At 48.4% G+C, this 27553-nt stretch overlaps 1 protein-coding gene and 1 long non-coding RNA gene across 2 annotated transcripts; one reads left to right on the forward strand and one right to left on the reverse strand.

Moving 5' to 3' along the window:
• Positions 1–23: 23 nt before the first annotated feature.
• LOC112543856 (uncharacterized) lies at positions 24–12227 on the forward strand. Its single transcript, XR_003087125.3, has 3 exons — positions 24–206; positions 3412–3643; positions 11957–12227. It is a non-coding gene; the product is annotated as an uncharacterized LOC112543856 (long non-coding RNA).
• RPL26L1 (ribosomal protein L26 like 1) lies at positions 4864–15210 on the reverse strand. Its single transcript, XM_006138134.4, has 4 exons — positions 15078–15210; positions 13283–13455; positions 12599–12739; positions 4864–5038 (listed from the first exon to the last, which is right to left on the reverse strand). The coding sequence occupies exons 2-4, from the start codon at positions 13448–13450 to the stop codon at positions 4910–4912; spliced, it is 438 nt and encodes a 145-aa protein (XP_006138196.1). The 5' UTR covers positions 13451–13455; positions 15078–15210; the 3' UTR covers positions 4864–4909.
• Between the last annotated feature and the right edge of the window lie 12343 nt (positions 15211–27553).

Genomic DNA, 27553 nt, shown 5'->3' on the forward strand with positions numbered 1-27553 from the left:
ACCGCCTGCGCAAGGCCCCTGCAGGGGCGTTCCGGCCCCGGCGGAAAGGACAGAGCGGGGCTGGCTCCAGCCACGAGCGGCTATAGGACTGGAGGGCGACAAGCCCCATTGTTTGAAGCGAGAACTCAGAGAGCAATCGAGCAGTTAGTGAAACTCTTCTGCGGGCACCGTCAGCTGCTGGAGATCAAGTCCAATTGCTTTGGCAGGTGACGTGTTTCAACTTAGATTCGCCCTTTCAAATCTTATTAGAGTGTAAGGGCAGAGACTGTCCTACTACCGATCTGCTATCATCGCAAAACAGCTGGGCCTTTATTTCCACTAGGGATGTTGGACATCAGTTATTTGAATAGTCATGTAACCGCATAAAAATGTTATGGGTTACACAACTAGTCTGTAGGCCCTAGGGACAGGGCAGGCAGCCAGTGCATTCCTGACCCACTCCCGGGGAGCCCCCTGCCACTTCATGCTGGTACCTCTCTATTAGAGGCAGCAGCGCTGAGTGGCAGGGGGAGCCAGTCTAAAAAACCCCCTGCTCCAATCGTGGACCTCGCAGCAGCCTCCCCCTGCTGCCTCTGATAGTAGGCCTGTGTGAGCTGTGGAAACTAGGAATGTCCACAAGTAGTAGACTAGACAATTAACCGATAAGCCTAGGTTTATTGGTTAATCTTGTCAACTATTCGCATTTCCCCCTTCCCATGCTGCCTCTGTATAGTCAGCAGTGGGGGTGGGGGAGAAGACAGGCAGAGCCTGTGCTGAGGGGAACTGGTTTTTAAGCCAGCTCCCCCAGCACAGGCTCCTGTCCCCTTCCTTGCTGCCTCTGATACAGAGACAGTAAGGGGAGGGAGGGAGAAATGCAAGTAGTTGACAAAATTAACACATCCCTAGTTTCCACAGCATGCACAAGACTATATACATTTGGGGAATGTGAACATAATCATGTTGCACACATCAGTGAAAAGTGGCCCTTTGGTCTCTAAAGCCGAGAGCCACATCTGGCCCTCAAGCCTGAGGTTCCTCACCCCAACTTAAAGCAATGTAAGGCTTTGGCTGTGCCAGAACAGGATGTGCCTGGAATGGCACTGCTTAAATGATTAAAACAAGTGACTTGGGATTCACTCAACAGACCTTGCTCTGCCTCCATGGATTACTTTGGTAGGTTATGATGTTTCTGGTGAATTTTACTTTTCCATCTAAAATCAGACAACTGTTTCAAAACATGCTAAAGAGATAAAAAGATAAGGATGGATTGGTTACTTTGCTAAAATAGTGGAAATCTTACTATACTTTAAAAAGGTTTTTGCTGAAGGACAACAGTCACGTCATGACTCAATGCATCCTACAGCCCCACCCTCAGCCACATGGCCTCCCCCTTCCCCATGATCTGGAGCCGTGAGCCATGTTGCCTCCCCCATACTCGGACCTGCCCTGGCAAGGGCTGTGTGGCTCCTGGGGCATGTGGCTTCTCCCTTCCCCCCGCCAGTGCTCTGGGGAGAGGCTATGCAGCTGCCCTACTTTGTCGCCTCACCCCCCCATGATCGCCTATCAGCTCGGTGCTGCATAAACTGGCAGTTATCCCCTCTGCCACACACCACTAGTCCCTGCGCTTCCCTCCAGCAGCTGCCACATAGGTGGGCAGCTGCCAGAATTTAAATTGAACCACACTGCTCCTCTGTGTCTGGGGCAGAGGAGGAAAGGCACATGGGAGCTGCTGCAGTTTGGGTGGGGAGAGGGGCCACACAACTGCTTGGGGCCTCTGGTGGGGGGAAGGAGGGGTGCATAGGAGCCACAGGGGGTACGGGAGGGATGTGGTAGCCATGCAATCTCCTGGGGGTTCGGGTGGGGGCTCAGGTGGGGGTGCAGGGGAGCCACAGAGCTACAGGGAGGCTCAGGTGGGGGCACACAGAAGCTGTGTGGGCTTGGGTAAGGGATGGTGGGGGGGTCCCCCAACAAAAGCCATGCAGCCTCCCTAGAGCGGTGGGGGGGGAAGGCACACAGGGCATGTGCAGCATCACCGGTAGAGCACAGGAGCTGCATGGCCTCCCCTCTTGCTGCTGGGGGCTGGAGTTGCACGACCTCCCTCCTCACGGCCAGAGGGAAAGGGCCAGGCACCACATCCCCTTCCTGCCAAAGGGAGAGGGCCAGCTCAGCCCAGCCTAACTGCCTCGCTCTCCATTGGGGCAGCCGAAGGGGAGAGTGTTGGGTCAGCCTGTCCAGCTCAACCCCTCCCCCAGCAATTGGAGGAAGAGAGCCCTGCCAGCCATGACCTCCAGCAGCCAGAGCTGGGGCAGGCCAGGGCTGTTACACCTCAACCTGGCCCTCCCTGGCTGACACTAGTAAACTAAAATGTATTTGCAGAAAGAGGTCTACGAAGCTATGTCTACATTGCCCATGGTAATGGGCTTGGGCTCAGACTAAGGGGCTTAATTGTGGTGCAATGTTCCAGCTTGTACTGTGGCTCATGTTCTAGGACCCTGTTGAGGCCCCAGAGCTTGGACTCATGTATCCTTGCAATGAAGAGCCACACAAAACCAGTCAGGGGCTAGCCTTGGGTGACTAACAGCAGTACAGATATTCCCATAATGACTAGGATGAGGCCTCAATTGATCCAACAATGATTGACAGTAATGTTCCCTTTAAGATGTGCCTGTGTGGCCACTCGAAGTTCAGATGCTGCCCAAGTGATTAGCAATGTGCCCATAGCTAGGTTTTTTGTCTTTACTAGTGGTGTACATGCCTCAATGCATGTACAAATTGTTCTGCATAGTGGAAAAAAGTGCATGGCTATACAAGATTAAATACATTCCAAATTAATCTTCCCTCTAGATTCACATATTTTAGATGGTACATCTTTCAGGCAGGGACTGAATTTTTGTCCAAGCTCACTGTGCCATCCAGTAAAAGTGAGCTGTTTCACTGGTGTACAACAGCTTTCAGTCATTTCTTTACATTTTTACTGAAGCTCTCAGAATTTTACTTACATAAACTCTCAAAACTTTGATATTTTCATATCCTCTGCTCTTTGTTCCCCCCCCCCTTTTTCTTTCCTCCTCTATTTATTTTGGGTCTGCACATCCTAAATTCAAAACTCCAGTCATCTGAAGAAGTGGGCTGTGCCCATGAAAGCTTATGATGCCATCTATAAAGTGCTACCACACCATTTGTTAAGTTTATCCTGTACAGACTAACTCGGCTACCCCTTGAAGCTTATTTTCCTAAGTATGTACTCTTCAAATTGAATAACGTATGTTCCTTCATGGTTTATATGTCTGAAAGTTTCATTTATGGAGATGGAGAGCAGGGAAAAACCCAATATATGCACTATTCCTTGTAGCCACATGTGCTTTCTCCCCAGTTCTAACTTCCTCCTCCCCTTTCCCACATCAACTCTTGCTACTGTTCTTGATTTCTCAGATGGTAAACCAGGGATGGGCAAGAGGCTACCAGCAGGCCAGATCTAGCCTTCCAAGACACCGGATCCCAACTGCGGCCGCCTCGCTAAAACCCTTAAACAGAGAACAGCTCACACTTCTCCAATTGACCAATCTCTCAGTTCCCAGCCAACAGGAGCTGAGAATTTTTGCTGGGAGCAGGGGCAGTGTGGCCCTCCTTCCCCAGAGCAGCAGTCTGCCTCAGGTTTCTGTAGGTAAGCACCTCCCAGCCAATGCCTGCCTCTGGCACCCCATCCCCTCTCTCCCCTCTGACTACCTGCCCCAGGCCACCACCTTAACCCACTGTATCCCTTTTCCCAGGTCATAACTCCCTCCCAAGCCCTCCTACACTCCTCCCACAGGCCAGAATCCTCACCTGAACCCCATTCCCCTGCCTCAGGTTACCACCCAAACCCTCTGCACCTCCTTCACCTAGGTCACAACTCCCTCCCAGACCTTGCACCTCCTAGCACTCCTCCCCCCAGGCCAAATTCCTCTCCTGCACCCATATCTCCCATGCTCCCTCTCCCCAGATCACAGCACCCTCCTTCACCCAAGTCCCCTGTCTGAAGTTCCCTTTTGCTCCCAACTTCTGTCCCAGACTGCATACTAGGGATGTTAAATATTGATTATTCGATTAGTCAGTCAATGGGATTTCCATCAACTAGTCCTAAGGACTAGCACACATTCCACCTTTGAAATGTGTAAGAGCCCCAATAGGGGCTCCTGTGTATTTTAAAGTTGGAACACCGCATGGAGCCCAGGGTCAGCAGGGGAGTCCCTGCTGGCCCCAGGCTCCACACAGCGTTTCACTCTTTGAAATGCACAAGAGACCCTCCTGGGGCTCTTGTACATTTAAAAAAAAAAAAAAGAAGAAGCAGCACTGCCACTGCATTCCTGCTGGATTTTAAGCCGGCTCCCCCCAGCACTGCGCCTCCTCTTCCAGCCCTTGATGCCTCTCTTATGATAGAGGCAGCAAGGAGGGAAAGCAACTAGTTGACTAATGTGTTAACTGATAAGCTTTTGCTTATCGGATAGTTAAGTAGTCGATTAGTCGCTTACATCCCTACTGCACACCCCCTCCATAGAAATGCGGCCCTTGACCACTTGCCAAAATGTTGGCGTGCCTCCCCCCCCCATTAAAAGTTATTGCCCACCCCGCTGTAAACTCTTTAGGTAAAGAGTCTGTCTTTATTGGCTTTGTAAAATGTCACACACATCTCTTGTACTACCATGTGCACACATGATGAGAAGATATTAAATGTGTTTAACTAATTCAGAGTTTTCAATGTGTAATGAGAAAATAAGCCTGTCCTTTTAATTAGCATAGCACTTTTCTGAGCATCCACTATTAAAATATGAAAGTGTACAAAGACAAACACCAATCCAGACAGACTGTACCAACACTTCCGAAAGTAGAATACACAACAATAGGTTTTACTTTAGCAGTTCTTTTAATGGGTGTCACACAGGAGACCGTTCTATTCTTGCATCTTTTCAATGGTTTCTTCCTTGTATTTGCCTTTCTCTTTGCCAACCTGGCGAGACTTTGCTTTGCGTTCCAAGATCTTTTTGCGATCTTTGTCCAGTTTTAGCCTAGTTATCACCACCTAGAAAAAAAAAGAAATAGTAAAAAACTGTAATGAACTCGTGCAGGAAACTATCATAACACATCCTGGAAGTATCAGAGTTAAACCTAATGGCATTATCACACATGCCACATCACAATTTTAAATTCTCAGGATAATCCTCTACTTTGATTATAATTGTAACTCAGATACTGCAGTTCATGCACATTTCAAACACAGGATTGTAGGCCAGTGTAAACTCAACAACCCACAAACACTTCACAGATCTTTTAGAACTGCCCCACATTGACATCTATTTTTAAACATAGCATATGAGAACCAACAGCAAGAAACAAGAGACATTAGTACGAGGATAACTTGTTTTCCTGAATTCTTCCTTCACATTGAATTTTCATCTTGTTTCCCTTGCTAGCCTACAGGTTTTCTAGAACTGAGTTTCATGTGAGTTTGAAAACTGCAACCAAGGCCAGCACATGGAACAAGTTCTAGAACTCTTAGTATTCATGGACTAAAATAGACAAAGTAGAAGGGGTAATATCCTGTGTCCAACACATCAGCAAATCACAATGGACCGAAACATACATATATTTTGGGAGTTGGGAATTGATAGCCCTAGTGTGCTATAATAAATTGAATTTATAGATTCATTTTAAACTTGCCTGAGCTAGAGGAGAGAGCTTTTCTGGGTGTTAAGGTGAATTAAAGCAGCCAGCCAAAGAATGAAATTATCACCAAAATACATAAGTTTATTGCTTTTATAATGGTAATACCTGCAGGCCCTAATTAGGGATTGAAGTTAGACTGTACCAGATTGTTGTGTGTAGCTAAAGAGACTGCAGGTTTAATCTCTGTGGTCTGGGACTCTCTGGTCCAATAACATTCGTGGTCCACTAAGACTATGGATGTTGCTAGACCCAAGAGCCTCAGCCAGTCTGGCAGCCTGCAGGGCCAGTGGCCTGAGGGCAGATAGCCTGGCCAGCAGGCTTGAAACAGCGTGGGGCACAGAAACCCACTGGCTGGGAGAACAGAGCCCAGCCATCTGCAGAGGGAAGGAAGCCCCACTGTCAAGAGTGGATCTGTTGTCCCAGACTGGAGCCTCACCAGCCAGCCAGCACATTGGCTGGGCTGCTGGCCAAGAGGTGAGTCCTGGGAAAGGCACAGACCTGATCTCTCCTGGTCCCTTGTTATAACTCACTTTAGCCCTTTCCCTGCTGTTCTTCACTGCACTGGCTCTACTGTCCAGAGTCTTCCTCAAAGTCTTAAAAGAATGTTATCTGATAACACATGCAAATCCACAACTTGCAGCATCAAGCTCATATCACACCATACTTACAGAACTGCAACTGATTACATGTATTGATCACTCCTTTAGATAGCTTCCTTCACCATTAACTAGCATAAGTATAAAAAATAAGCAACTTAAGCAAAGTGTTTAAGCTACTAATCAAGTACTCAATAAGCCTAGGCTTATCGGGCAGTCAAGTCCAATACTAGTGAGAGGCAGCAATTGGCAGGAGCTGGTGCGGGGGGAGCTGGCTTAAAAGCTGATTTCACCCAACCCCTCCCAGCACCATCTCTACAGGAGGCAGCAGAGACACAACAGGGGAGTGGGCGCAAACCATAAATGAGCTGATTCCTGGCTCGCACCCAGTCCCAGACACAGTGCCTCTGCTTTTTAAATGAAGTAAGAGCCACCAGCAGCTAGCTGATTCACGGCTTGCACCCAGTCCCCTGCTGTGACTCTACCTTTTAAATGTAGTAAGAACTTTTACTACATTTAAAAGGAAGAGCCACAGCAGGGTTAGCCCCTTGGGTGGCACGAGCAGGACTGCTCTGTCCCAGCTCACATCACAGCGGCTGTAGGGAGTGTCCCCCCACTGCCTAATTGAATAGTCAATAGAAATTCCATCGACTACTCAATTAGCTGATTATCCGTATTTTAACATGCTTAGTCTACAGTAGCTACTTCTGCCCCTTTAACAGGCACAAACTTGGAACACACTGCTGCTGTTGGCCATTTACATACAATTGGGTTTAGCAACAAAACACTGAGTCTGGACAATCCATCAATATAGAATATTTTCAAAATTAAACTGGTCAACATATAGGTTAGAGGACAGATTAAACCAAGTCTGCAAGCAAGTTATGGAATAGCACTTCTTTGGGAACAACAATTATCCCAGGTTTGCGTTAGGTATGTTAAATTTTGATTAATCAACTAATTGAGTAGTCGATGGAATTTCTATTGAATAGTTGATAAGGGTGCAGCGCTCGCTATTGCTGCTGCGCCTCTGCCTTTTAAATGTAGTAAAAGCCATCCATGGCTCTTGCTACATTTCCAACTGCACAAATGGGGACAGGTTTAATCCCCGGTCATGCTGTTTCCCTGCTGCACCTCTCCTTCCACAGCTTCCTCCATGGAGAGGCAGAAGGGGTCGGAGAGAGTGACTAGTCACTACTTGATTACCCGATAAGCATATGCTTATCAGATAGTTGACTAGTCACTTACATCTCTAGTTTATGTAGAGAATAGAAAGCATCTGGGAAATAGGGATGTTAGCATGCAGTAATAGTTAGGATTGACCAATAAATCCAGAATTATCCATTAATCCTAACAACTACAAGCACCCTCCCCCTTGCTACCTCTGTATCAGGAGCCAGTGCCCATGGGAAGCAAACTTTTAAATGGGCTCCCACAGACCCACCTGCATGGTGAGGGGAGCAGGTGGGAGCCAATATGCACAGGGTGCAATCTTTTAAGTCAGATCTCTGTGCATGCGGTGTCTGTGGAGCTGTCCCCCTGCACTGATTCCCAGAGATGGGGGGGGGGGAAGAGCGGGGAAGTCAGAAGATAGTACACGCGGGAAGCCAACTTTAAAGCCAGCTCCCATCATGTATTGGAGCTCAAAAAGCCACTTACTCCCCCCGTGCGGGGAGAGAGAGGGAGGCTCCCTGTGAGCACCAGTTCCCCACTACTCCTGTAAATGTGTAACCACTACAAAAAAACAACCAGTAATTACACATTTACATAAAAAAAGTTAGTTAGCATCCCCAGTTAACCTATTCCAAATACAATTTTACTGGTCCCCCTCAAAGCAATCCTCCTGCTACAGCGATAAGACAGAAAACTGCAGATTTGTTAATAACTGGCAGGTGCCATTTGGCACACATCTGCACAATCACACATGACCTCAATATTGGTCCACATAACAAAACTCACTCCACTCATGGTTGGAAAAATCTCAGTGGGAACACTGGTCGTGACTCCATTTCCAAGGGATTGCCTGGGCTGGCATTAGACTGGCAGGGGCTGAAGCCTGAGCCCCGCAGCCCAGGGATGAAATCCTTGGGCTCTGTCTCCCACTCCCAACCTGGAGGGGGGGCTCAGGCTTCAGTCCCCTTTCTTGGGGTCATGTAGTAATTTCTGTTGTCAGAAGGGAGTCACAGTACAATGAAGTCTGAGAACCCCAGCTCCAGAAGTTTTCTACATCACCAGAAGTTTTCTACATCACCTCTTTTGCAACTGCAGCTGGTAATTTCCTTATGGAAACAAAGCTTCCTTAGGGGATTCTGCATTCTTAGGGGGTGGTCCAAGACTAACTCCTAAAAGGAACTAAGAATCATTAGAAAACTCTTTACTTTCCACTCTCAAGTACAGATTAACATCTTCCTCTGGAGCATGGGTTCCCAAACTGGGGGGCATGCCACCCTAGGGGGGGCGCGAGGTGACCCAGCCACCCTCCCCCCGTCAATCCCACCCCAAGATTTGCTGCTATTTTTTTGGGAGGGGAGGGCATGAGAGTTTCTCAAAAATCAAAAAGGGAGGTGTGATGCCAAAAAGTTTGGGAACCGCTGCTCTGGAGGAAAGAATGAAGAATATTAGTCATTTTGCTTAATGCACTACTGGGAGACACACAGCTATTATAATGAGTGCACTATAAGAACCTATATAGAATACAAGGGGACTGCACACCCTGCTCACTAACCCCCCCTCTCTCTGGGGGTGGGAGGGTCGTCCGGCCATGTGGCAGTGGGCAGGAGCAGGCTGGGTGTGTGGTGTCTCAGTACAAGGGGTTGCGGGCTGAGGAGGGGAGGTCAAGTTCAGAAGATGGAGGGGACACAGGGCAGATGGGGGGCCAGGTTCAGATGACTGAGGGGACCCAGCCCCAGCAATAGCTCCTCCCCGGAGGCACAGTCCCCTGGGGCATGAAGCGGGAGCTGAAGCAGCCCATAGCCCGAGGAGATGGTGCTGAGGCTAGCCACAGCATGGCCTGGCATGTGGATGTAGACGACTTGACGTCACATTTGTCATCCCACAGGAAATGTATATGGAGAGAGACAGAGACAAAAAACGGTGGGTGTGATGCATTACAGATAGGTCATATTTCCACTGTGTGGAACCCATAGCTCAAACCCAGAATTTGGGCATACAACTGTGTGTTCTTTGGATCCTGTTTCCCTCTTACCACATACACAGTTTGTTAGAAGTTTCATGAAATCTGCCACAGTTGGGTTCACTCAAAACTACTTCAACACACTTGCCTGGTCAGTATAAGCCAGGCAAAAGTCTTGTTATATATGCTTCAAACAAGGTTTCTTGCTAGTTTTGCTGTTATTTCATTAGTTCCATATATACAGGCAGATAGGTTTGTTCTTAAGTTGAATCTGTATGTAAGTCGGAACTGGCGTCCAGATTCAGCAGCGGCTGAAACTGACCAGCAGCTGACTACAGGAAGCCAGAGGCAGAGTTGCTCTGCCTTTGCTCTGCCCCGGGGTTCCTGGAATCAGCTGCTGATCAGTTTCAACAGGCTGAATCTGGATGCCAGTTCTGACTTACATACAGATTCAGCTTAAGAACCCCAGGTGGCTGATCAGTGGCTGATTCCAGGAAGCCCGGGGCAGAGCAACTCTGCCTCGGGCTTCCTGTAGTCAGCGCTGGTCAGTTTCAGCAGCGGCTGACTTGGGGACGCCTGGGGCAGAGCAGCTGGGGTGCTGTTGGGTTGCTCCAGTAGCACCGCTCCTTGGCACTACTGGAGCAACCCAGCAGCAACCCAGCTGCTCTGCCCCAGGCGTCCTGATTCAGCCACTGCTGAAACTGACCAGCAGAGGCTGAATCAGGACGCCTGGGGCAGAGCAGCTGGGGTGCTGCGGGGTTGGTCCAGTAGCACCCAGAGCAGCACTGCGGGACCAACCAGCAGCGCCCCAGCTGCTCTACCACAGGCATCCGGAGAAAAGCCTGGTCTGCTGCGGGGGGGGGGGGGGGGACGACTAGTTGCGCGCCCCTCCCCTCCCCCCAGCAGACCAGGGAGCGGACCGAGATGCACCACAGTCCCGCCGCCCGGGTCCTCCGCGGCTTTGCTCCGCGTCTCCCTGGTCTTCTGAAGACCAGCAGACCAGGGAGACGGGGAGCAAAGCCTCTGAGGATGCCGGCAGCGGGACAGCCGTGGCGCGTCTGGGCTGTCCCGCTGCCCGCGTGCTCCGCGGCTTTTCTCCCCGTCTCCCTGGTCTGTTGGAGACCAGCAGACCACGGAGACACGGAGCAAACCCCGTTCGTAACTGCGGATCCGACATAAGTCGGATCCGCGTAACTCGGGGACTGCGTGTGTGTGTGTGTGTGTATATACACACCTAATTGTCTATAATGAGCAAAACAAACATTTCCTTTATCTTCACTGAATACAAAATGTCTTAAAATCATGGTAGGCTGAAGCTAGATTCAGTTAGCAATGTTTCTCCTGGCAGCAGCTCCTTTATGAAGATGTATTTAGGTATTTCTAATGCATCTGTCAGAGTGGTAGAAATGTCATACAGCAAGGCGAAAGGATGGATCAGAACAATCCACAATGGATGACAATCATATTTTCACCACTGCAGAGGACTGGGGGAATGACTCCAAGCCCAGCCAACCGCACTGCACCATGGGCGAGCGGGGAGCTGGTCCAGCTGGTTAAGGCTAACCCATTAACCATTCACAACCCTATTCCAAAATGAAAGCTACTACCAGGGCTTGAAAAAAATATGGAAAACCCTACTCGCCAGACAAAAAAGGGACACCCCCCCCCAAGTGTTTTTTTAATGGCATAAATTCCTAATAAGAATAAGAACAGTAATTACTAAGAAGTTTATTAATAATATCTTATAAACCTCTACCTTTTCCCTCTGCTGCCATGTCTCCTCCCCTTGCTCCATCAGCTCCCCTGGTGCCTGCTGCCCCCCAACCCCTCACCCTCCTCTGCTGTACTGACTCCTGCCCTTCTCACTGCCCTCAGCCTTCCTAAGACCTGCCCCCCTCTACCAGCCCTTCTCTCCCTGGTGCGTACTCCTCCGGTAGCCCCACTCTGATCAGGTAAGCTACACCTCCTCATTCCCTCTTCTAACACCTCCCTCGCCTCTGTCCTCTGGTGCTGGTCCCTCCCCTGCAGGTGTCCGCCCTTCTGCTTAACTCCCAGGATCCCCTGGCACCTGCTCCGTCCTGGTGCCTCCCCCTTCCCTCACTGCCCCTGCCCCCTTTTTCCCAGATACCCACCCCCTCACCACCCTCTGCCCCCGTTCTCCTCATGCCCCTGTGCCCTCACACATGCCTTGCTCCATCCCCGCCTTCCTCATGCCCACCCCTTCTTTCAGGCCTTCTCCCAGCACCTCCCCTCCCCCATCTAGCCACCAATGCCCTTACCCTCTCCTCTCCCAGCATCACTCTGTTCCCCCTCCCACTGACACCTCCCCATCTTCCCTTTTCCTCATTGTCCTCACTGGGCATTTGTCTCTCCTGCACCCCTGTCCCTTGGTGCCTTCCCCTTTCTTCTTCTTCTTCTCCTCCTGACTTCCTCCCCTCCCCTCAGCACAAGCCCCTTCCCCATATTTTTCCCCTTCCCTTCCCTCTGCACAGCACAAGCCGCTCCCCGCCCCTCCCCTACCTGACTTCTGCCTTCAACTTTGCAGGGTTGCCGGAGCCTTTTTGAATCTGGCGGTTGCTGGCCATGACAGCAGGACACCACAACACTCTAGCGTCCTGGCACCTGCCGGCGTCCCGCCCTCTGGTTCATACCCCACCTCCTCGCGCTGGAGCTGCATACAGGCAGCTGGGTGCTGAGAATCGCTGCACTTCCCCTTTCCCGGCAGCGCTCTGCTCCTCCACCATCCAGCGGATCAGATGGGGCCACATCGCCCGTAGTGCAGGCATCGCCCGTAGTCAACGGCCCACCGGGCTAGTCCACCCCTGCACTCGCCAGCTGGTAAAATCTATTTGCCATGGGCAGGCGAGTGTATTTGTCGAGCCCTGGCTACTACAATATGGATGTGTACTAATGACATTTTCTAGAAGAAATAGTACTCTGCAAAGAACTAAGCTTTTTGGAAAATTTACAAAAAGCATTAGCCTTTCGCAAGTTCAGATGCATATAATTTTCTCATGGTCAATCAATTCACAGCAGGAATCAGCCACAGAATTCTGGCTCCTTGTTTCCAGCTGCAACTGGAAAACTACATGTGCTAGGATAACACTCTATTTCTGCAAACTGCACCTATTTCCAGAGCTAACAGAAACTCCTTTTGGGAAGTTCAGTATCCACGCACAAATTTTACCTTACTAGGATGTATTCCAACATGGACTGTTGTGCCATTGGCCTTCTCACGTTGTACGCGTTCAATATAGATGACATACTTTTTTCTGTAAACCTGGACTACCTTGCCGATTTGCTGGCCTTTGTAATGTCCTCGGACGACCTGAACAAAAAAAAACAAAACAAAAAACACAGAGCATTTAATTCTCTCAAGTTTCCCAAACTCCTCCTCGGACATAGATAAGAATAGTATCTTCACAGGCTGAAATCCTCACCTTATCCCTTGTGTGTGCACCTTACAATGAAATATCATGGGGTCTCACTAGGAGCAATATAATATTCTGCTAGATATAAAATATAGTGAAAAGGAAGTGCATCTTGTTCTGTATGTCTCCATCAGTCAACTAGATTCAATTAACTATAAATTGCTTGAAACTGAAATGACTAAAGGAGAAGTATTTTCTGTATTATCCTGTTTGAGGCCTGTAACCAATTATGTCTCTCAAAATACATGTGTTCCACACATTTTTCTCCTTGAGATCTCCCCCACCAAGCAGTGAATAAACCCAGGCCCCTATAACATTAACTCCAAATCTCTACTGGCTATGTGAAGTGTCTGGCTTTTTTTCCCCTCCTGCAGAAATTCTACATAAAAAACACGATATCCACAATGTTCAAATTTCAAAAGGACTAAAAAGGCACCTACCTGGACTTCATCATCTTTTCGGATAGGCATAGAGCGTACATTGTATTTCTGTCTTAACTCCTTTGAAAGAGGAGAAGACATGATCTTCCTGCGAATGTGAGACGGTGCATTGAAATGCCTCTTGCGGTTCTTGCTGCGGTCCGAAGTCACAAAAGGATTGAACTTCATTTTGGCTGCACAAAAAGAAACAAACATGAAATTGAAGTGACATTTATAGCAAAAACAAGGTAGGTGTGAAATTCTGGATATATTTGATATGAATTGGTCCCAACTGGATTTCAACAAAATCTTTTAAGCATTTACTTTAGTTTCCAACCACAAATCTCTAGCTTGCATTCACATAAGTCTGGGTTTGCAACAAGCTTATATGTTCCCTGACCAATGTGGTGAGGCTCAAAAAATCATGCAGTAAACAATTACTATGAGAAAGGCAGCAAAGGGTGTGTGTGTGTGAAGTAAGGGTTACTTCAAAGTGACAGCACCGCACAGCTGAGCCCAGGATCAGCTGCCCCTTTGAAACACTAACTCCGGGTTTGGGTTTCAAAGGGGCAGCCTTGCCTCCGGCTTTGAAATGCACAAGAGTCCCCCCTCCTCCCCACTCTTGTACATTTCAAAGGAGGAATGCAGAAGTGCCTATTGACTAGTTGATAGGGCTTTGAAACAATCCAATTACAAATCAGATACTGCTCAAGCTCAGTGGCAGGTTAAGAGAGCATGGAACTAAAGACAGGAACAGCAAACCATAACATAGATGCTCATAGTAGAGAAACTTCAAGCTGAGACAGAAATCTGCAATCTATGAAAGCAGCCTCTAACACGCATAATTTTAAAATATGTCACCAGACAGACTCATAGGACACTAGAACTGGAAGGGACCTCAAGAGATCATTAAGTCCAGTCCCCTGTCCTCACAGCAGGACCAAGCACTGTCTAGAACTCTAGGAGAGCATCTCTGATACATGTCTGTGTAACCTGCTCCTAAATATCTCCAGAGATGGAGATTCCACAACTTCCCTAGGCAATTTATTCCAGTGTTTCACCACCATGAAAGGAAGTTTTTCCTAGAGAAAAACAACTTTGTGTCACGACACTCCTGTTAATGCATCCCAGAATCATGTTTTTTTTTCAAGTGTCACATTGTTGACTCATATTTAGCTTGTGCTCTGTGCTCCACTATGACCCCAGATCCCTTTCTGCAGTGCTTCTTCCTAGGCAGTCGCTTCCTATTCTGCATGTGTGAAACATGACATAGGAATAAGAAGTAACAGAATACCTTATGTATGGTGTTCCCTTCCCCACCCCAAAACAGGGGCAACATCTCCCTCTCCAAGGCTGACGAGTCAGGGATTGTGCAGCTTTGGTTTTCACCCCCTTCCTTCCCGACAGAAAAGCCTCAGCTCCTTTCCCAGCGGGTAGACCCTCTCACCGCGGAAAAACGGAGCATCCCGTGGGGCCTTAACCTGGCCTCGAGTCATTTCGCTAGCGGGGCAGTTGCTGTCATTTCGCTAGCGGGGCAGTTGCTAGCCCCCAGGGCAAAGAACCTGCTCGCCGTTCTCTCCCTCCGCCAGCCCAGCAGTCCTGATCACCTTCCACCCCCTACCTAGGAGCAATTCCACCCTCTCCAAGGCCCCAGGTAGTTTCTGCAGCCAGGAACCAGTCCCGGCCCCGCGCCCCGCCCGCCATACAGGCCCCCCGGTGTCGGCCGCACGACTCTCGAGCTCCCCCCAACATCTCGGGGCCGGAATCGAGGCCCCGTGGAAGGGATGGAGACGGATTATATCAGCACCTCCCTTACCCCGCTGCTAGCTCCACTATGGCCGCCCGGAAAGAGAACTGGATTCTGCTTCCGCCTGCCCTACGAACTCTAAACTCTCGCGAGAACAAAGCATGAGTCCTGGGAGGAAAGATGAACAGCGCCCTCTGGTGTTCGCCCAACCACTTTGCACCGGCATCAGGCGCTGTCCTGAACCGCATTGAAATCAGCGAGGCTGTACAGTGGCGCCGAGAACCGAACCGTGCGCGGTAGCTGTCGGGCAGCCGAGCAAGCAGCGCCACGGAAACTTACCAGCTGAGGCCCCATCCTGGCCGTTGAGAAAAATTAAATATGACTCCACTTCTTCCTCGCCCATCAAACAATAAAAAATCCATTTGCCTCCCAGCTGGGAAAGCATCCACTGAAGTGCTGTTCCAGGATTTGCAGCGGGTGGAAGTTTTGCTCAGTTTAAAATATTAAGAAAATTACCATTTTTTTATAATTACCAGCATAAAAATAAATGACCTGCATGCTCTAGAGACTAGAGATGTTAAAATGCATTTCTTTGTGTAAATGTGGATTTAATGAAATTTTCACCAGACACTTTTACACACTGGATGCAGGTGGAGGCAGGAGCTGGTGCTTGTGGGGCACCTATCTTGTTTTCCTTCACTCAATGTATCAAGAGGCTGGGGGGGAGGGGAGCGGACAGTTGGCTCAGTGGGAGCCAATACATGTGGGGAGCCTGCTTGAAAGTCAGCTTTCTGCATGTACCCACTCCCACCTGCCCATCTCACCCTCTGCGCTGATACCTCTGCCTCACCCCCCACACTACATGGTTCCTACTTTCCCTCCCCCACGCACTGCTTCTGATAGAAGGCAGCAAGGGAAGGGGGTGGGTGTAGATGTTAGGATAAATGATAAGCTCAGGCTTATAAGATAATCATGTAGAAGGCTACATGCTAACACCAGGTGAGTGACCTTCCCTTCTTCTTTTAGCATCCCTGTGGGTGCTCCATCTTAGATGATTACAAAGCAGTAGTTATGCTTGGTGGTGGGAGCTTCTGGAGACCTGGATGGATAATGGAGAGTATTATTCAGACAAACTGGGTATTGGAAGCAGAATAGGTCCGGCTGGCGTAGAGGTTAGTAAATGTATGTGCCGAAGCCAGTGGCAGCTCGGCACATTTCCTCTGTTGATATGCCCCAGAGAAAGGCTGTGGATGCCACCACTGCTCCTGTGGAGTGAGCCCGAATAGTCACTGGGGGTTCTTGTTGGAATATGCTGTATGCCAGGTGTATGCACCCAGAGAGCCACCTGGCTAGTCTCTGTTTTGAAATAGGTAACCTTTGAAATAGGTAACCTCTGCAGGTGAAACAAAGTCTTGGAGATCTGTGGAAGGGTTTTGTGTGTTGTAAGTAGAAAGCAATTGCCCTGCAGACATCTAAGACATGCAAGGCTGCATCCCTGCTGTCCTTACGGGATTTTGGGAAGAAGACAGGTAAGTAAAGGGGTTTGTTGCAATGGAACGAGATAATTAGTAGAAACTTACGATGTGTGCAGAAGACCACTTTATCTTTATGGAAAATCATAAAGGGAGGGTCTGTCATGAGGGCCCTTAACTCACCCACCCTATGTGCTGAAGCAATTGCCACAAGGAAGGAGACCTTCATCAAGAGATAAATAATAATTAATAGAGATTGCTTCTCTCCTAGAACGGACCTTGAAAAGTCATCAAATCCAGTCCCCTACCTTCACATCAGGACCAAGTACCACCCCTGACAAATTTTTGCCCCAAATCACTAAGTGGCCTCCTCAAGGATTGAACTCACAACCCTGAGTTTAATCAGACCAGTGCGCAAACCACCAAGCTATCCCTCCCCCCAGACCAAGTTGCAAGCAGGTGGCAAGGGCCTTGAAGGGCTTCCTTGTTATTTCTCTGAGCATTAGGTTTAAGTAGGTGTCTCACTGGTGGAAACATTATGTAAGCCCCTGAGAAATCACGTGATCAATGGGTGCGTGAAGACAGAGTAGCCATCGATGGGGGAGGCAGGAGGAGGAGGATGTAGAGCTGCAGTTGCAGCAAGGTGTGCCCTGATGGAGCTGAGGGATAAACCCACTCGTGAGACTCTGTGAAAAATGCCTGCTGATGTTGTCTGCAAGATAGCACATTTTCTTTGCCTGTCAGGTAGGACGCAATCAAGTGTATGCTTTTGTGAGATGTACCACTCCCATAAGCGAACTGCTTCCTGGCAGTGAGTGGGACTGGGCCCCTCCCTGTTGGTTTATAGAAAACATTGTGGTGAGGTTGTCCGTGAGTATTTGCACTGTCCTATTCTGAATTAGGGGGAAGCGGTAGAAGCAAGCATGGCGGACTACCCTAAATTCCAGCAGATTGAGGTGTTGCTTGGCCTCCTCCCATGACCATTGTGCCCCAATAACTTGATGATGTAGATAAGCTCCAGTGTTCTCTCTAACATTTTCTATTCTCATGGAAAGGGGTTGAATTTTCTTTTGAGTATGTTGAAATTTCTTATGTGCAACACTAATATTGAGGTGTGTGAATATGCACACCAATACAAACAAATTATGTTTACATGTGCGTGTGTGCAGAAGCCCCAGAACAAATTAACATATGGCTTGAGGGTTTGTAGACAGATGCATGTTTCAAGGAGCTTGCAAATAAGGTTTCATACTTCAAAACGACTAGAATCGCACCTGGTACTTGCTACTTCTTACTCATAAGAGCCAGGATTCTACCACATAGCAAAGATCTGGCCTTAATGCAATACAATATACCATGTACTAATTAGTAACACAGGATTTTAAAAAATAATTAAGATCAGAGTTTTAGATATCTGTAACACTCCCAAAAAATCGGTTAAAAGATATTTTTCTTACCTTAAGCCATTAATACCTATGTAAACTTTGCTGGAAATGTAATCATGCAGCCTGCTTTCCCACCCCTCCAACCCAGCTACCCAGAGAGAACTGCAGTGAGTCAGGGACACCCCAAACAAACTTCTCTCTACCTCCACTTCACTGCACAAATGCAAATATCCACCTGTCCCCTTTTCCTCACCTATCCCTGTGCAATTTGCTCCCCCCCAGCCCAGGTGGGGGCTGGGATAAAATCCTACTTCTCAGACTAGTAGGCACCAGCAGTCTGTCCTGTCCTAGTTCCCACCTAAAGCACAAATTATCCACACCTCACAGCACAAACTCCCCCCATCTTAACCTTACCCCAATGACAGCACCCACCTACCCCATGAATTCAGCCCCTTATCTCTCTTCCCAGGTAGTTTGACAGTGCTGAGTTTCTGCTTCTTTCTCCTGGAGAGACAGGACTCTCCAAACTCCCCTCCCCTCTGACGCAGCCACATCCAATTAATTAATTACTCACTCCTTCTCCTCCCCTGCCACTTATTGTCTCCTTATCTTGCTTTTTATTACTGGTACCTGTTCTAGGAGCTGCTCAGTTTCAAACAGTCAGCTAGCTCCCTTTAGCTGCTTGCTCAGTGAGACACCACCACGAGTCAGCTGAGCACCCTGCCTGTGCAGGAGCTTTGGACTTCTGAGTGGAGCTCAGAAAACAGCTGCACAGTTGTGCAGCTTACAGGGAACTTAGATGCCCTGTAAGCCACCCATAGGTCCCAGTAGGGACAGTTGGGAGGGATCGGTGGTGGGAGCCACTGTGGTGGTTGCCACTGCAGAGGTTGTTTGCTCAGGTTAGATGAGGAGTGCCTTGGGGTATGCACCTCCAGAGGTTCATCATCACTTGATAATAGTGGAGCTGACCCCACAGGAGTAGACAACAGGCTGATCATAGGGTGTTTGGGGTACCATTGATACTGAATAATGGGGTTCCCAGCACCAAGGGGACCATAAGAGCTACGCTGGTGGTAACCATCTGTGGTTCCAACGTGGGAGGCAACAACGCAAATACTGGTGCAATCTGTGACAGCGGTGTTGGCTGTTTAGTGTGTGTCAGTGCAGATTGTTTTGTATGTATCAGTGGTGCCGATGGTGGTTTGGGTGGTACCAATGGTGCTGTGGGTGGCGGCATGGTAGAGCTCGGTGTGGATGCTGAGTGCAGTTTGGTTGGGGCCTTTGTTGGTGCCAATGTAGAAAGCTTCTGTTTAGCCTCTGTCAGTGTCCTGAAGGAGGATCGAGCCTTCTCGTGAGAGTCTCAGCCCTTGTCGGTGCCAGACCTGCTGGCTGCTTGTTTTTCCAGCAGCTTTGGTGAAGCCTATGCAGTGGCAGCCTTCTTCTGAAGAGAGCATTTCCTTGAGGGGGAATCAGCCCCTGAGAAATGAGACTTCTTTTTGGATGCCTGGATTCTGTCAGAGTCCTTAGGGCTCAACCGTGCGGGAGCTGCTCTCTCAGAAGATGCACTAGGAGATGGTTGCCTGGGCAGTGCAGCGTACTCCAGACCCAAAGCAGAACGGGCTGTTTTCTCAAGGAGCATCATTTTCAATTAGAGCTCCCTGGCTTTCCTGTCCTTGATATTAACTTTTTGCATTGTGGGCACTGACTGCTAGAGTGCTCCTCACCCAAGCAGTGGCCACACTGGGAATGTCAGTATGAAATAGGAATGGACAGCTTATAGGATATATACCTCTTAAAAGCAGGCATGTCCCAGGAAAAAACAGTTGCTGGAAGACTAGCACTGTAGAACATAGAACTAACAATAACCACTCTAGTTATGCTAAGAAAAACATTCTTTTCTTAGTCTGTAATATAAACTTTAAAATGATTAACTATTGAAGAAAAAATGGCTACTAACTATCTTAACACTAATGCACGCTTGAGGGCAACTGCCAAGTTTCCCTGTAAGCTATACCCCCATGTGAGGGTGTAGCCCTTTCCTGAGCTCTGTGCAGAGGTCCCCACACAAGCAGGGGGCTCAGTTGATCAGCTGAGGAAGGTGGGGGGTGGGGCACTCACCCTCTCAGAGTAGAAGCAGCAGCAGCTGCCTACTATAAATTGAGAAGCTGGCTCCAGCCTCTACTCCAGGGCTCAACAAAAGATGATCTGTGAGCTGGATCCATCCACAAGTGTCAGCCAGCTCCCTGTCTGCCCCACACCTGCACAGCACTCAAGAAAGCCAGGTGCAGGGCCACGTGTGTGTTTCTGAACACTGAGAACCTGGAGGGAGGGGAGACAGGCTTCTCATGCTGCCCCTGCCCCCAGCGGCTCCCATTGGCTGGTTTCAACCAATAGCAGCTGCCTGTTTGCAGAACAAGCAGCATGTGAAGTGCCCCTCCTCCTCTGGGCTCACAGTGTTCAGTTTAGAGCAGTGGTCACCAACCAGTGGATCGGGATCTGCTGGTAGATCTTGGAGCCTCTGACAGGTGATCATGACTGGTTTGGCCAAGAGGCTACCAAGTGACAGCACTTCAGCTGTCCCTCCCCCCACTGCTGCACATCTGCCCTTTGCCTTGGAGCTGCTTCCCACCTCCACCCCGGGAGCCTCCTGCTTGCTGAGCAGAGCAGGGAAGGGAGAGGAGGGGCCCTGATGTCAGGGTGCCCCCCTCCCACGCCATATTCTATCTCCACAGAATGGATGGGGAAAGGCACAGGACTTGGGATGGAGGGAGTTTACTGGCTGTTGTTGAGAGTGGTGCAGGGCCACGGCAAGGGTGAGCCTGCCTTAGCCCCACTGCATCACCTCCCAGGAGACACCTACTGTAAGCAGTGCCCAGTCAGAGCCCACATCCTGAAACCCTACCCCAGTCATGAATCCTCTCCTGCACCCCAACTCCCTGGCCCAGGCTCAGTTCAGAGCCCCTCTCGCATTCTAAATCCCTTAGCCCAAGACCAGAGCCTGTGCCCCATCCCTCTGCCCCTTCCTGGTGAAAGGGAGGGAGGAGGGAGTGAGCAGGGGTAGGACATCAGAGAAGGGGCATGAAGGAGACAGAACAAGGGTATTTCAGTCTGAGGTAGATCCTGGATTGCACTTAAATTCAAAAAGTGATCTTGTGCCTAAAAAGGTTGGAGACCTCTGGTTTAGAGCAATAAACTGAACATATACAGGGGCTGGAAGCACATATACATATGTTCCCCTGAGCATATACAGGGGCTGGAAGGCAGGGATCCTAGCTAAGGAACCTGCTGGGCTGCTGGCTTGGTGCTAGGTAAGGTCTCAGCCAGAGCCTCCTTCCCCCCAACCCAATGTAACCCAAACCTTCTACACTCCTGCTTCAGCCCCAATACACCTTCCCAGACATGCATCCCCTCCTAAGGTCACAACCCTCTCACACCTTGCACCCAATCCACTATCCCTAGTCACAGCCCAAATCCCTGCACCAGGTCACAACCCCCTTTCAGGCTCTGTACCCCCAGATCACAATCCCCTACTTCACCCAAACTCCCTCCCAGCTGCCACACCCCAGTCCTTTACCCCAAGCTCCCTTCTGTACCCAGCCTCCATCCCAGACCCTCAGACTCCTCCATTAATATAATGGAAGAGTGCAGCCCTTGACCATTTACCAAATTCTTGGATTGCCCCCCCCCCCCCCCCCCCCCCCCCCCCCCCCCCCCCCCCCCCCCCCCCCCCCCCCCGCATCCAAAATTATTGCCCACCCGTGTTAATGGCTTACGGTAAAAGAGAAAAATGTTTTAACAGAATTTTTTTGAGTGTTGCAGATATCTAAAACTCTGATCTTAATGATTTTTTAAAATAAGGAGCTTCCTGTAACTGCTGTTCTTCGAGGTGAGTATCCGTAGGGGTGCTCCACATTAGGTGTTCAGCGTCCCAGCGCTTCCTGATGGATTTTTCTTAGCAGTGCATTGGGGGCCGCATATGTGCAGCGCGCACGAGCCTCCCCTGCTGCCATCGCGCATGCCGGCCCCCCTCCCTCTTCAGTTCTTATCTGGAACCCGGCAAAGAATGTGTTATATATGTCATCATAAGGGCATTCTGAAGTAGAGAGGAGGAAGGGAGGATAGTGGAGGATGCCCAGGGACAGACACTCATCTCAAAGAACATCAGTTACAGAAAGGTGAGTAACCTCCTTTTATTCTTTGAGAGGCGGCTCCTGGGGGTGCTCTACATTGGGTGACTACAAAGCAATATTTTTATGGAGGTAGAGACTTTGGATCAGGTAAGTATACCATTTGTAATAAAGCTTTTACTAGTCTAGTATGCTGGAGAGGTCCCAAAGCGAGTGCATAATGATTTGCAAAAGTGTTCTCTGAAGACCGCTGCACATATGTCACACAGTGGAATTTTTCTCAGGTAAGCGATGAAGGTGGCAACCACTCTTGTGGAATGTGCTCAGATTGGAATTGGCGAAGTTAAGTGATTTTTTTGTTGGTTGCAGTGGCAAATAGATCTATATCTGGGAAGCCCCCATTGACTGAATATGTTGTTGAGGAGTGCATATTCAAGTTCCCATTTGTGTTCTTATGGCAGGGATTTGCTGAGGGCATCTGCCATCGAATTGAGGACCACAGGGAGGTGACAAGCAGATATGTGAATGTCTAGACACCAATTCCAAAGTGCTATGGCTTCTGAGCATAGAGTGTGTGATCAAGCGCTGCCTTGCCTGTTTATATAAGACATGCATGTGGTGTTGTCTGTATATATTTTTACATGGATTCCCGTGACGTGGGGAAATAGTTCTTGGCATGCCAGGCGAACTGCTCTGAGTTCGAGGGTGTTGATGTGAAGAATGTGGTCTGCTGGGGATCATAGGCCGGGTGCTGTGCAGCCTTCTGTATGAGCACCACATCCCATAAGGGATGCATCCCTGTAGTGATAACTACAGTGGGGTCTAAGCTCCGAAAAGGGATGCCTACGCACAGGTTGGTTGATTTTGTCCACAAGTGTAGGGATGCTTTCACTGGGTGTGGTACTGTGAGCATTTTGGTCATATGATGGACATGTGGCTTGTATTTGAGTCAGAGCCGACCTGGAAACATCTCATAAAAAGCTGTGCATGTGGGACCACTGGATTGCATGATACCATGTGACCTAAAAGTTGAAGGCAGTCGTAAACCCTTACTATTGGCATCTCTTGAAGCGATTTTGCAAGTTGACTGATGCAAATTAATCTGTCGGTAGGCAAAGAGGCTCTGGCTGTGATCGAACTGAGCTGTGCTCCAATGAATTGGATTGTTTGGGTAGGTGTGAGTGTTGATTTGCCGTAATTTATTAGGAGCCCTGATGAGTGAAGGCAGGTTAACACTATGATGGTATGTTGATGGCAGTCTTGATTGGTCCTTGCTTTGATAAGTCAATGGTCTAAGTATGGATAGATCATGATTCCACGTTTTCTGAAATGAGTGGCGACAACCACTAGCACCTTCGTAAAAACCCTGGGTGCAGTGCAGAGACCGAAGGGAAGTACCGTGTGTTGGTAATGTTGGAGACCTAAAGTGAAGCGGAGAAAACGTCTATGAGATGGATGAAACGAAATATGAAAGTATGCGTCCTGTAAGTCGAGAGAAGAAAACCAGTCATGAGACTCCAGAGCTGGGATAATGGGGTTTAGAATGATCATTTTGAATTTCTGTTTCCTTATGTATTTATTTAGTAACTGAAGATCAAGGATCGGTCTCCAGCTGCCTGTTTTCTTTTCTACAAGAAAATAACATGAGTAAAAACCGTGGAACTCCTTGGGCACTGGTTCTATGGCTCCTAGTTAGAGCAGGTGGTCCACCTCTTGTTATAGTATGATATCATGAGAGGGGGCCCTGAAGAGGGATAGGACGGGTGGTTGGGAGGAAGGAGGGAGAGAAAGGGGATGGTGTAACCTAGGGAGATAGTTTGAATTACCTGCTTATAAGAGGTAATAGCTTTCTAATTTGGTAGGAATTGTAATAAATGAAAATGGAAAGGTTTGGAACCAATTTCAAGCTCTGGTGCATATGGTGTGGGTTTACATCTCTCGACTGTTGTTTCAAATTTGCTTGTTGGATTGGGATGAATGACTAGGGTTATTATTCTGAGGGCAATGTCTGTGTTGCCTGTTCCACCTCCTCTGGTGGTATGGAGCATGGTCTTGCCTCTGATACTGGTAAGTGAATTGTGGGTCCTTGGTCTCTGATATGGTTGGTACCTGTATTATCTTGGTCTTGTCATAGGCGTTTGGATACCGAGTGACCGCAGTATGGCTCTGGAATCCTTCATCAACTGGAGCAACTCATTGGTCTTTGCCAAAAAAAAGTTTTTCCTCATCGAACGAAAGATGTTCTACTGACGGTTGGGCTTGGCGGGAAAAGGCAGAAGAATTAAACCATGAGGCTCATCTCATAGTCACAGCTGTTGCTGTAGTCCTTGTAGCTGTATCAGCCCTGCAAGCCGCACTTGATGCAGCAATTTGCAATATTATCTGACCTTCTGAGATGAGAGCTTTAAACTGTGCCTTCTTGTTATCAGGGATATCTTCAATAAAAGTATTAAACTTTGTATATTTATTAAAATCGTATTTACTGAGCAAAGCAGCGTAGTTCGCAACCCTCATCTGAAGTGTGGCCGAGGCATAAACCTTCTTTCTGAAGGAGTCCAAACATTTATTGTCCTTTTCAGATGGGGTGGAATGATTTTGTTGTTTGTTTCTCTACTTCGCAGCATCTATTATAAAGGGAATTGGATGGAAGGTGTGTAAAGAGAAATTGGGAACCTTTGGGGGGAACATAGTATTTTCGATCCGCTTTTCTGCATGTTGGTGGGATGGATGCAGGTGTTTGCCACAGGATTTTAGCGGACTCCAGAATGGCTGGGTTAATAGGGAGTGCAATTTTTGAAGCTATGCTGGACTGAAGGATATTATCAGGGCTCGACAATTAATGTAATCTACTCGCCTGTGGCGAGTAGATTACATGCCAGCACAGTCGCGCAGTGCAGTCAGTGCATGCGCAGCGTGCCGAACTGCGCAGCTGGCAAGCAGGGCTCGCTGTGGCTTGGTGAGCCCTGGATATTAGTGAGTTCATGTTGAGAAACCTGAATTTCCTCGATAGATATATTCAAGTCATTGGCAACTCTTTTAAATAGATCTTGGAAAAAGGAAACATCATCTGTGCTTTGAGAGGTAGGTGGCAGGATTGCCTCCTCCGTGCCTGAGATTGCATTTGAATGTAGTAGAGATACAGAAGCTGAGATGGGAGAACATTGGCTTTCACTGTCATTTCCCCCCATGGACCTATGGGATGACAGGGTTAAGAGAGAGCAAGGCTTCGCCATATGCTTGGTCTTACATGGTCTTTTTTATGTTGTTGAGGGGCTTGATTAAACATTTGCCACTGTGGGGAGCAAAGCATATGCGGTGGCATTCAAAGATAAGGAGCCAAGGGAGCCATCTGAGCTCTGAGAAAAATCTGGTTGTTGCTGATAAGCAGATAATATAGAGCACTCCGTATATGGCTGAGGTAAAAAGGCAGGCAAACACTCTTCTTCATCCCCGAGAAGGGGGAGGGAGAGTCAGAGTAGTAAGAGAATGCAGATTGAGGATATATGTTATCAGTCAGAATAGGTGAATGTAAAGTGGAGGAGATTGCCAGGTGTTTGTGATCACTGTAGCTAATGAGGGGAGTATGCAGCATGGGTAGCTCTGCTGACTGTAAACAAACTGCCTGTGCTGCAGGCCTGAGGGGTTGCCCCTGGTAACGAGGGGGGAGAAGTGGCACTGAGAGGCTGAGCTATGAGGAGATTCTTCCGTGCAGTGATGGGAGCGGGAAGTGCTCGTATGACCGGTGGGAGGGCAAGAGTTGCTGTGTCAGGCAGCGCGGTATGTGAGGCAGGCACGGGGTGGCCTGTTGCCTCAGTGAGGGCAGCCTTTTTTGCATTTTGTGCACTTTCAGTGCTCACTCGAAGTACCTGGGCAGTCAAATGTGCTCGATTATTGCCTGAGCGGTCTGACTTTCTGCCATCAGCATGCCGCTTTAGGGGCTGCTCATCCATAGAGCTTGCCCTTGCATTTGATGGCTTAGGGGACATATGCCTTTTAAATATATTGCACTGACCCGAGACTGGGTCAGAGGTATGTTGTTTGCCCTTATCTGTGAGGAGCATTTTGAGGTGCAGCTTCCTATCCTTGCGTGTTCCCATTTTCAGGTTAGCACAGTGCTGGCAATCTTGCTGAGAATGCAACTGCCCCAGGCACTTTACACATTTACCATGCCCATTGGAGGCCGGCATTGCATCCTTGCAGAGCACACAGAGTTTGAAGCTGGGTGAACTCATGCCGCGGTATTATTCAGAGATAGAAGTTTGAGACTGCAGATGTCTTTTTAAAATATAACACACTCCAACAAATAATAGAACTAACAAGTAACAAGAACTGAGAAGATAAAACTATTTCTAAGCAAGTATTGAAGGAAAAAACTGTGAGGAGAAATCTGTTGCAAGCACTGAAGAATTCCGTCTGAAGCCAGAGATGGTAGAAATGAACTGAAGGGGGGGACGGGGGACACATGCGTGATGGCACCAGGGGAGGCTTGTGCAGCCCCCAATGTACTGCTAAGAAAAATCCGTCAAAAAGTGCTGGGACGCTCAACACCTAATGTGGAGCACCCCCAGGGACACCTCTTGAAGAAGAACCTGTGTTACTAACACATACTTGGTAGAATTCTAGCTCTAATGAGTCAGATGCAGCAAGTACTAGGTGTGATGCTAGCTTTTTTGTAGTATGAAACCTTATTTCCAAGATCTTTTGAAATATGTACCTGTCTGTTAGAAAGGACGATGATACATGTACTCCAAGGTCTCAGAGGTGTAGCCATGTTAGTCTGTAACTAAAAAAACCCAACAGTAGTCCTATAGCACCTTAGACTAACAAAAATATATAAATAGCATCATTAGCGTTCGTGGGCACAACCCATTTCTTCAGCCAAGAGTAGTGTTAATTTTCTTTTTCTTTTTCTTTCATTTCATATTAAATAATCATAAGCATTACTCATTGTTAATTACTCCTTGTAATAATGTATTTTCTTCCACAGCTATGGACTATTTCAAATATATTTATATCTATGGATTTTATTTGCACTGCTGAGTGCACATCCATACACTACCTCAATATCGGTGTTGCACATAAGAAATTTCAACCCGCTCCAGGATGGAAAATCTTAGGAGGGAACTCTGGCAACTGCTGGGTTCCGACCGAAACCACCAGCAGTGAAGAAGGAACTGAAGTGACGGTTGGCTGCGCGTGTGGAGTAGCTGTTTCAAACGCTGCGCGTCGGCAGCTCTGCATGTGCAGCTGACCATGGGCACTGCTACCTAAAATCTCTGATTGGAAGCACAGTAGCGCTGACACGTAAGGTGGAGCACTCAAAGGGACACTTCTCAAAGAACAACCCTGTGTTAGGATTGGTTTGGCAAAACTCAAGAGGATTTGGATCCATTGCCTCAAGAGAGGTCTGAGTTGTGATGTCAGGATCTGGATGTTGCCTTTTTTCCAAATTCACCTTGAATTCGAAAGGCTGTTGGGACTCTAGCAAAAACTTAGTTCATTATTGCAGTTAATAAACAGCTCTGTCTGGCTTATTTCAGTGGATTGTTTTAGAAAGAAAG

The sequence above is a fragment of the Pelodiscus sinensis genome, chromosome 16, assembly GCF_052426305.1.
Source record: "Pelodiscus sinensis isolate ZL-2025 chromosome 16, ASM5242630v1, whole genome shotgun sequence".
In the NCBI taxonomy this organism is placed as follows: domain Eukaryota; kingdom Metazoa; phylum Chordata; order Testudines; family Trionychidae; genus Pelodiscus; species Pelodiscus sinensis.